This window comes from Meriones unguiculatus, chromosome 7, assembly GCF_030254825.1.
Source record: "Meriones unguiculatus strain TT.TT164.6M chromosome 7, Bangor_MerUng_6.1, whole genome shotgun sequence".
NCBI classification, from domain to species: domain Eukaryota; kingdom Metazoa; phylum Chordata; class Mammalia; order Rodentia; family Muridae; genus Meriones; species Meriones unguiculatus.
In genome coordinates, this window is record NC_083355.1 from 44,121,892 (window position 1) to 44,132,500 (window position 10,609).

Below are 10,609 nucleotides of genomic sequence, written 5' to 3' on the forward strand. Positions count from 1 at the left end.
CACCAGCCAGCTGGAGTGGTGTCTGCACACTGCTTGCTATATGTGGTGCATTTTTAAAGTGACAGGAGCAGACTGGTGGCTGGGCCTGATGGTGCATGTTAGGAATCTCAGCGCTTGGGAGGCTAAGGCAGAAGAAGTACCATGAGTTTGAAGCCAGCCTGGGCTGTATAGGCCAGGCAGGGCTACAGAGCAAGAGCCTTTCTCAACTCTCCAGAAAGCACACAGTCAGAAAACAACAGCTAGGACTGAAGCTGAGCGATAGGAGCACAGAGGCCCTGGGTTCCAGTCCCAACACAAGAAGGTAAAATGACGCTGGGGAGATAATTCAGTCAGGAAAGAAATTGTCATACACCCGTTCCCAAGTGCCCAAGTAAAAAGCCAGGCGTGTGGCACTGAGGACATAGAGACAGGCAGATCCTTGGGACTTGGTGGCCCTCTGCCCTAACTAGCGAGAGACCCCGTTTCAAAACAAAGTAAACTCCTGAGAAACAGTAGCCAGGGTTGACCTCTGCCTCCACTCACACACACACACACACACACACACACACACACACACACACACACGAGCAATGTCATTTTTCATTGTTTCCCAGTACTTTAAATTCTTTTTATTCTAATTATTATTATTTTACTTTAAATTATTATTATTTATTCATTAAACTCACTTAAGTTTAAAATCATGAATACTTGCTAATACTTTTTTCAGTTTGGCCATACCTGGCTAAAACTTAAAGCAGGCGGGATCTTTTCACATATATGACGCATGTGAACACCAGTGCCGTCCATGCAGCTAACTAGCACGAACTTGAAGCAGCCACAGCCGCAATCTGCCTTGCGTCAGAGTTGCTTTATAACTGGAGACAGAGCATGTCACCACTTCCCCCATGATTGTTCTGAGAGTGGGGAGCTGTCATGTTTAAATAATTGTTTATAAGCTGCCCTGAGATCTTGACCTGTCCAGGGCTGCAGCTCAGAAGGCACTGGTCATCTGTATGTTGATTGGCGGTGGGACACGAGGCTTGGCCCTTGCCTGGATCCCTGTGTTCCATGCCTTGCTGCAGAGCTGGGGAGAGGAGGGTGATGGGTGGGCCTAACACCTGTCAGTTTGGACCTCACCCTCTGAGGTCACTGGGAATCCGTGAGGATGCTCATTGTGCGGGAGGATCAGATCTTCACACTGAGATGGAAGAAGGGCTCTCAAATAAGGTAACATAATGAGGAAAACATTACACATAGCCCATGTGCTCACTCTGTAGGCAGCTCCTGTTGGAACTTTGACTGTTTCTCCATTGTTTCTCTTTCCCCCAGTGAATTTTTTTTATTTTACTTCCAAACAAGCCTGTAGTTCCAGCTATGGGAGAGGCTGAGGTGGGAAGAGCTCTCAATCTCAGAAATCATGAAACCAGCCTGGACAAGACATGTAAAGGTGTCTCAGTCAATGAACAGATCCATAACTAAGATGTCCTTTTTCTTTCTTTTTAAGAGATTTTTTAATGTATTTATTTTGTATGTATGGTATGCACACGTGTACCATGGTACATGTTTGGAGGTCAGAGGACAACTTATAATAATCAGTTTTCTCCTTCCCCCATGTGGGTCCCAGGTATCAAAGTCAGGGCATCGGCTTGGCAACAAGTGCCTTTACTTGCTGAGCCATCCTCCTGACCCAGCAGAATTTCCCCTTTCTTTCCGGAGCCAGTGTTTATTTACAGGGGTGTTGTTTGTTTATTTTATTAGAGACAGAATGTTGCTTATATGGTCCAGGCTGGCCTCTGCTTACAAACCTTCTCAGCCTACAAATGCTGGGATCACAGGCGTGCACCACCACACCCAGCCTCAAAGCCTGGCGAGGAGCTTTGCAATAGGCTTTTCACACATCTGTAAAATGCAGGTGGGGACTGAAGAGCTGGCTCAGAGGTTAAGAGAACTTGCTCTTGCAGAGAACCCAGGTTTGCTGCTACAAAAATAAGTGATTTGGGGGGCTGGAGAGATGGCTCAGTGGTTAAGAGCACTGTCTGCTCTTCCAGAGGTCCTGAGTTCAATTCCCAGCACCCACATGGTGGCTCACAGCCATCTAAACCCTCTACTGTCCTCTTAGAGCACTAATATGCATAAATAAATAAACAAACAAATAAATAAATAAATAAAATCTTTTTTAAAAAAATGTTATTTTATAGGCCAGAGACATCAAGGTCGTAGGGCTGCTGAGCCCCTCTGAATGAGCCTTCAGGTTGTGTTTGGTTTAAGAGAGTTTGAACCGGTAGCCCTGTTTGGCTGTGAGAGGCCAGATCAGCAGGATTCCTCCAAAGCAAGCTCAGGAGTGAGTACTTGCCAGGAGCCCCAGCCCTCATGTGTACCCCAAAAGGTACTGTCAAGCTTTCCTGCCTTCCAGGGAACTCCCCTGCTGCTTCTATGGGTGTACAAGCTTGAGCTCCATTTTATTTGTTTGTTTGGGGGGGTTGTTTTTGTTGTTATTGTTTTATTTTGTTCTGTTTGAGACAGGGTCTTTCTATGTAGCCCAGGTAGTTTCTATAGGAACTGGCTGTAGAGGCCAGGCTTGTCTCCAGTTCGTAGAGTTCCTCCTGCTTCAGCCTTGAGAGTGCTGAGATTAAAGGTGTGTACCACCACACTCAGCTTCATTTTTGTTCTTAACAAGTGAAATATCCTGTCAGCCCTGAGGAGAAAAACCTACAGTGTACTTGTGTGGGTTTTCAGTGTACTTGTGTGGGATTTTTTTTTTTTGGGGGGGGGAATATAGCTAGGTGTAGTGGCTCATCCCTGTCAACATTGAGGAGGCTGAGGCAGGAAGATTGATAAAAGTTTAAGGCCAACCTGGGCTACATTGTAAGTTCCAGGCCAGCCTGGACTACAAAGTAAGACCCAGTCTCAAGAAACCAATAAATAACAATAAAATCCTAAACTCCTCCCATTTTATTTGCAAAGGGTTCAAGAGTTAATTCTCTTCGTTTGTTCTGGGTTTCACCACATTTCAGCCCAGCCACTAAATCTCCCCAATTCACAAGCTACTGATGCCTGGAAGTAAACATCCCTCCCTGTTCTTCAGTCGCTGGCAGTAGTGTCCCTCTATGGCAGTGGTCCTCAGCCTTCCTAATGCTTGTGACCCTTTAATATAGCTCTTTATGTTGTAGAGAACCTCAACCATAAAATTATCTCTGTTGCTACTTCATAACTATAATTTTGCTAGTGTTATGAATCATAAGTATCTGATATACAGGACAGCTTGCAGTAATCAGTTTTCTCCTTCCACCATGTGGGTCCCAGGTATCTGATTATGTCTGATAGGTGAAAAGATTGTTCAACCCCCAAGGGGTTGTAACCCACAGGTTGAGAACAACTGATCTCTGAGTTCACACATTCTCATTCCTCTGCCTAGTGATGTGGTGGGCATCCCTTAAAAGATGCCTGCTTAGGTGGGAGGCTGCTGGAAGCCTGAAGTGGGAGCAGTAGGGAGAGGAGTGGAGCCTGCACTCCATGCCACTGGTGAGGTGACTTGCCGGTTTTCACTCAAAAGCAGCCTCTGTGTCACAGAACTGGTATGTCAGAAGAGGCCAACCCTGTGATACCAAGTAATGACCTAAGTTCATCATCCCCACAGCCCTTTCCCAGTACAGGCAACACTGTTGTCCTACAGGGATCTAAAGCTTGGTCCTGTCTTGTGTCTGTTTCAGATGCCGTGGCAGAACGTGGAACATGTTGGTGACCAGAGCCCTTATGTCACTTCTGTTATCCTTCACATTAAGCAGAACGTCCCCATCATCCGTGACAACCTGGCTTCCACACGGAAATACTTCACGCAGTTCTGCATTAAATTTGCAAAGTAAGTCCTGAGTTGTGCTTTCATGATGCACTTTGTGTTTTGATCTCCCAGGATAATTGAGCAGAGTCCATGGAGGTGCCCATGTACCCATCTGCTCATGACCATATCCCTCACGAGCCACACTGATGGGGTACAAGCCTGTGGTTGGCTCCGCATCGTTCTCCAGGCCTACCTCTGAGCTGGGAGAGACTTGATGGTTCTAATATCATTCTCAGTAGAGTGACTTTACTGCTGTTCTTAGCCACCAGCATGCTCATAATCCAGATGTCCCCATCTTCTAGCAGGGCTTGTTCTGGGACCTCCAGGAAAACTGATACTCTTCCGTACCCCAAAGGGCCATAGTGGAAAAAGCAAATGGGCCACTTACAGCAGCAGTCTTCAGCCATCGCAGAGCAAACAAATGAGTTGGGGGATTTTCATCTTTCATGAAACCATTCCTTGCCCAGGCTTTAATTTTTCAGTAAATTTATATGTGCATTTTGTCTCTGACGGCTTTATAAACAGCTCAAGGCTTGGACCCATTCATTGTGCCTTTGAGTCTTTGCTTCCTCTCTTTCCACCATTGTTCTTGTGGGTGTCCTTATGTCCAGGGAAAGAACTAGAAATCAGGACCAGCAGCTCGCTGAGCTGCAGTGCTGAGGTGGATGGAGCCAGCACTGAGTTGCCTGCCTCCCTGTCATGTCCCCGTGTGTGGCCATTTCTGCCTTGAATTTTGAAGCGAGGAAGTAGTTTGGTTCCTTGCCAGTCAGCATCTGGCTCCAGCACTGTTTCCCGAGAGGCCAGGCAGTGATGAGGGCCAGTGTCTCCTCTGACCAATTATCAGATGCACAGTTTGGCAAGTTACTCCGGGAAGGTCAGTGCTGTCCAAGCTACTGTATTTGGATTGTTCTCATCCAGGTCCCAACTGGTGACTCAGGATTCTGAGTTTCTCTTTTCCCCCAGATCTCTCCCGGTTTGTATTCAATTAGATTTTCCCCATCTGACATAAATAAACCCCCAAGGAACAACAATGACAGAATAGCTGTAGAGTTAACTTTAGTTTCAACCTCATCAGGAAGGCTTGGACCGACTCCCCAGGGAGCGTTTGTGTTTGCAGGCCGCAGATGGCCCAGGAGCTGACATTCCCTTCCCTCTCTGGATGCTCATTAATGTGCACTAAAAGCACTGCTGATAAATCACAGGTGACATTCCCTGCAACCACTGCTACAAGTGTCTCTGTAAAAATTTACTGTAACTCAGAATCTCCGTTGTGGGCGCCCAGGGGTCCCATTGAGCTCAGGTCGAAGTGAACAAGGAGCCTATTGCCCGGCCCATCCAAGTGTCAACTCTACATTCTGTCCTCACCTTTTAATGTTCAGACTAAGCCCATTCTCAGTGATCTGGGAATAGGGTGCCCATCCCCCACAGCTGGAAAAGTTTAACTGAAGACCTTGCTTTAAGTCTTGGTACTCTCCCATCTTTATAAAATCTGAGCCCAGAGCAGTAGCCACCACTTCCGTCCTGGTGACCCATGGCAGTGACACATTGCTTTGCTGGGATTTCTTCACCAAATGCATGTGTCTGGATTGTTCCCATTATTTCCCCAGCCTGCCCAGCATGGACTAGTCAAGGCAAGATCAAGGGCTCAGCCACAGCACACTTTGCTCTGAAGTGGCCTCCATTACAGAGTGTGTCTGGAGGTACGATGAGTCCCCAGTTCAGCCTCACTTTACTTGTTTGCTCAGGTTAAGTCCCAGACAGCCTCTTGTTCACACTCCCTCTAGATCACCAGGCCCAGCCCTGGATCTCACCTCTGGCTTTCATGTCCTCTTCCCGCTGCATCCTTCCGTGCCCCACAGTTGCTAGTCCGTCGATGGCTGCATCCCCTCCAATAGTTGCATTCCTGCTACCTTGCCAAGGTCACTCCTGGTTGAGTCTAGTTTGGATCACTAAGCTAGTATACCTCTGTGAAATTGTTCCACAAGTCTTCAGCTCTCAGAGTGATTACAGTGTGCAGGAAAAGATGTGGTGAAATTGAAGGAGGCTAGGGGGGACAGGCCTACACGCAGCATGGAAAAGGGAGAAGACAGGTAGCAGCCGCCTCTGTGGACACCCTACCCTTTCCATGCTTCCTCCATGGTCCTCGTACTTGGGGACCTCTTTGTCGGCTCACTCTGGATCCTGCCTGGTTATGTGCATGTCTACTTTGCACAGCCTTTGAGCCACGTTAGCACAGCACATCCTTCTTGACTCAGGCCTTGAAGCTTATAAAACCTCTTCTGACTTGTTGGATTTTCACTCTCCTTTACCCACACAGCATTATCAGCCCTGCTGATCTAGGTTGTCCTTCAGTGCTCAGCATATTTTCAGAAAATCATGTGATTTTTGTTTCTTGGTAAGAGAATTACTACCTTAGTGATTATTTCTTGGTTTTGCTTTAAGATACCTTAACTGCCCACATAGCTCCATCTCTTGGCACTATTAGGATATTTTCAGCTACTGGTACTCAAATGAACTTGAATAGCTAGGTGGATTTTTGTTGTATTGTTGTTTTGGTTTTTGAGACAGCATTGCACTTTGTAACTCTGGATATCCTGGAACTCATTATGTAGACCAGGCTGACCTTGAACTCCTGAGTGCTAGTGCTAGTGCCACCACATCTGGAACAAGATGGATTTTTAAAATCTCATACAATGTCAAGTCTTGAGGAAGTTAGGACAGACTTGAGAGTGGTTGGTTTAGGCTGGAAAAATGGCTTAGTAGTTAACAGCATGGGCTGTTCCTGCACAGGTGCCCAGTTCAGTTCTCAGCACTCACATGAAACAACTCATAAGAGCCTATAACTTCAATTCCAAGGGATTCAGTGCCCTCTTCTAGCCTCCATAGCCTACACACACACACACACAGAGAGAGAGAGAGAGACAGAGAGACAGAGAGAATGTGATTGATTTAGGGTTGCAGTGGTTTCATTAAGACCTGGGATAGCCTGCTATCTTTGAAACTGGCCACATCCTCAGAATGGTGGGAGGATGGAAAGATGGGTGTTTTCTATAACTCAACAGTGCCCTAAGCAAGAAGAGGCGGTCTCACACCAGCTCTGCAACAAGGTCCTTCCCTCCAGAGGATTTCACTGGCATAAAGTAATTCCCCCTGGCCAGACCTGAAGCAGTCACCAGTGGAACTGGCTGAAGCCCAGGAGAATTGAATTCTGTAGGACTGGAGTGTGGCTCAGTGGTTGTAGCCTGGCATATACCAGACCTGGGTTCTATCCCAACACCATAAACAAAAAGAATTAGCCTCTGTAGTTTAAGATGGGATAAGCTTTCCCCCCAAATCCCAAGACTGTTCATCCCAAACAGAGCTGGAGCTAAAGTTAGAAGGAAAGAAAAGATGGTGAATGGCGGTGTAGGGGACATTAGTATCCACCTTGATTCTTGGTTTCCCCATGAAAGGGAGTAGAGCTTTTAAAAGTTTCTGCAGCTCTTTACTACAAAGAGAATAAACCTAACTTGTCACTGTTCATCCACAGCTCGTTCATTCCCAAATTCATCACCCACCTCTTCAAGTGCAAACCAATCAGCATGGTGGGAGCAGAGCAGGTAAGGAGAACTTTGTCACCGATCCAACACACATTCTCAGGAAGATCCAGTGTGAAGAGACTGTGGCTGGTTTCCTTGGTGTAGGGAAGGACAGTCACCAGCCACTCTTTTTGCTTCTTTGTTTTGTTTTTTAAGATGGTTCTCATATTGCAGCCCAGCCTGGTCTCAGAGCAATTAGATTATCACAGCCCAAGTCTGATGTACAAAAAGTACAGAGCAAGGTCGGGGAACCTGTCTTAGGGACTTCAGGAGTGAAGGCCTCAGGTGTTCTGTGAGGGCTGATGTTGGAGGGACAGGAGGCTGTGTTCTGAGTATAACAGAGGCTCTCAGTATGGCTGGGCCAAGACCACCTGAGGGAGCAAGTAGGGAGAGCTGGAGCTCACCTCCCCAGTAAGTCCTTGAATGGGCTCCTCTCCTCATCTGAATTCTCGGCTGGAGCATGATGGCACATGCCTGTAATCCCAGCACATAGGAGGCTAAGACGTAGGGTTTTGACAGTAGGATTCAAGGCCAACATACAGTATATAGTGAGACCCCATCTTAAGGAAACAAAAAGACTTAGGTCATTTCACCTGAACCCTGATAAGTTACATACTATAACAAAGTCACTTCTCTTTATCTCCCACCTAGTCAGACTCTCTGGGATTTGGGCAGTTTGAACTCAGGGAACACTTTGAGTGAGTTTGAAGATAAAAACAGAGGTTAGGAAGATCACTCTGATAAGCACTGACCAAAAGCAACCTGAGTAAGGAAGGGTTTATTTGGCTTACAGGTCACAGCTCATCACCAAGGGAAGCTAAGGCAGGAATTCAAGGCAGGAACTGAAACAGAGGCCATGGAGAAAGCTGTTTGCTGGCTTGCTTGCTCAGCTTGATCTCTTTCTTATAGAACTCAGGACCACCAGTCTAGGAATGACACCACCCACAATGGTCTGGGCCCTCCCACACCAATCAATAATCAAGAAAACTCCCCACAGACATGCCCATAGGCCGATCTGATGGAGACAGTTCCTCAGTTGAGATTCCTTCTTCCCAGGTAACTCCGGTTTGTGTCAAGTCAACAAAAACTAGTTGGATCAAGGGTGTGAATCTGAATTTGCACCCTTTAAAAATTACCCACATAAAAATCCAAGAATAAGGACTAGAGGGATGGCTTAGTAGTTAAGATCACTTCCTACTCTTGCAGAAAACCTGGATTCTGTTTCTAAAACCCACACTGGACTGTTCACAGCCATCCATAACTCCCGTTCCAGGGGGATCCAAAGCCCTCTTCTGTCCTTCACAGGAACTGCACACATATGGCATGCAAACAGACAAGCAGGCACACAACCATCCACATAAATAAAAGCAAATTTACAAAACAAACAAGGGTGGTAGTGTGTACCTCTAACCCCAGCAGTGTAGAGGTGGAAACAAGAGGATCTCGGGTTCTGGCCAGTCAGTGTCGCTGAATCAACAAGACCTATCTCAGGAACAAAGGTGGAGAGAATTGAGGAAGACACCCAGTGTTCACCTCAGCCTACACACACACACACACACACACACACACACACACACACACAGAAAGGAACAAAAAAAATTCTTCCACTCCCTGAAAATATCACTTAAGGTGTAAACTGTCAAATCAAGAGCAATTCACAGTCATTAAAATGGTCTTCCCTAGACCTCTATCTGTGAACACTTAGACAACATGTAAGATTATATAATTCATTTCCATAGATCCTATTCTGTACCAAATGAAGCAATGCAGTAGAGGCTCAACTCTCTCCCAGCTCAGTGCCTTGTCCTGGTAACTCCTGGGCTATGTTGACACGCACCCCTGCCCTGCCCCAACTCGGTAAGATTGTTAGTTGGCACATACCGGAGTTCCTTGCAGTCACTCATGAAGTGTCGAAGGCAGAGAGGAACATCTGTGAACAGGCCTCTTAATCTAAGCGCAGTGTGATTTTGTCCTCTCTGTGAGCACTCAGGCTGAGCTCTGGGATGACATGAGCCGAGCCTGGGGCCTGTGCCTGCAACATTGCATCTGTTTGTCCATAGACAAGTTATTTTGCAGGACCTCCATTTCCTTGTCTCTGAAATAGGAGTGCTTGGTGCCACCCCATAAGTCTCTGTGAGGATTAAACAAAACAGCCAGGCATGGTGGCATACTCCAGTAACCCCAGCACTTGGGGAAGCTGAAATAGGGTTGTAAGTTTGAGGCCAGCATGGGCTACATGGCTAGATCTCATGTCAAAATAAAGTAAAACAAAAATAGTAAAAATCAAAGCCAGTGCCCATAAATAAGACACATGTCTGGCACACAGCCAGCTCTCATTAGCCCCAGCCCCTGCTCACTCACTGTAAGCTTCCTAAGACCTGGGCATGACCTTGTTTCTGTTTCATTGCTCATCCTTCCTAACACCTCTTCTGCATGCAGCCTGCATAAAAACTTCTAGTCAGTGCTTGTCCTCGGCCGTCTGCCTGATCGGCTCTAGCCAGGGTAAAAAATGTTGTCTTGGAAAACTCCCTGAGAGGCTGTAGTGTTCTGAAACCCTGACCCTGGCATGTCCAGGGCGCAGCAGTCATTCTCTCTGTCGGAAGTGGCAGAGTGATGCCCTCACACGCCGGCTCCAGTTTCACTAGTGCATGTTGGCCAGGCACTCACCCTGCTCACCTCATTACCGTGTGCCACCTGAGAGGATATGGAGTGATTAAGATCTGTGCTGGGAGCAGCCTTAGAGTTCTCAGTTACATTTCTGTCTTCAGACTTGACCAGGCCCCTGGGATCCAAAGCTGACTCACGGGAACATCTGTGTTTGTGGCGTTGCTCGGGTCTCTTAAGACTGGTGTGCTGTCTAACAGCCGTGAGAGGCTGGATGTTGTCACATAAGTCCTATCTCAGGAATGTTTGCCTCTTTTATACACAGTGTTAGCTGTGAAGGGTGGGGCACACCTGCCACCCCAGCACACTCAGGGAGCAGAGGATTGTAAATTCAAGGCCACTGTGGGCTATGTAGTATGACTCTGTCTCAAATAACAGAACAGAATATGAGCAGAATCCAGTCAGACCCTAGGCTGATGTCTCAGGAACAGGATGTGTTTGGCCAGTGTTCACTGCTTTTAGATGACAGTGAAAAGCCCATCTTCTACAACTAATTTTCATTTCTTAGACCCCATGCAAAGACAATGAGTAATAAGAGGTGGCTCTCCAC

The 10,609-nt window shown here is 46.9% G+C and overlaps 1 protein-coding gene across 1 annotated transcript in view; it reads left to right on the top strand.

Moving 5' to 3' along the window:
• Positions 1-10,609, top strand: part of Vps53 (VPS53 subunit of GARP complex) — a 130,137-nt gene that overhangs the window by 108,556 nt on the left and 10,972 nt on the right. Inside the window, exons 18-19 of the mRNA XM_060387277.1 lie at positions 3,690-3,838; positions 7,347-7,416. Coding sequence (XP_060243260.1) covers positions 3,690-3,838; positions 7,347-7,416 — 219 coding nt within the window. The remainder of the gene's footprint in view (positions 1-3,689; positions 3,839-7,346; positions 7,417-10,609) is intronic.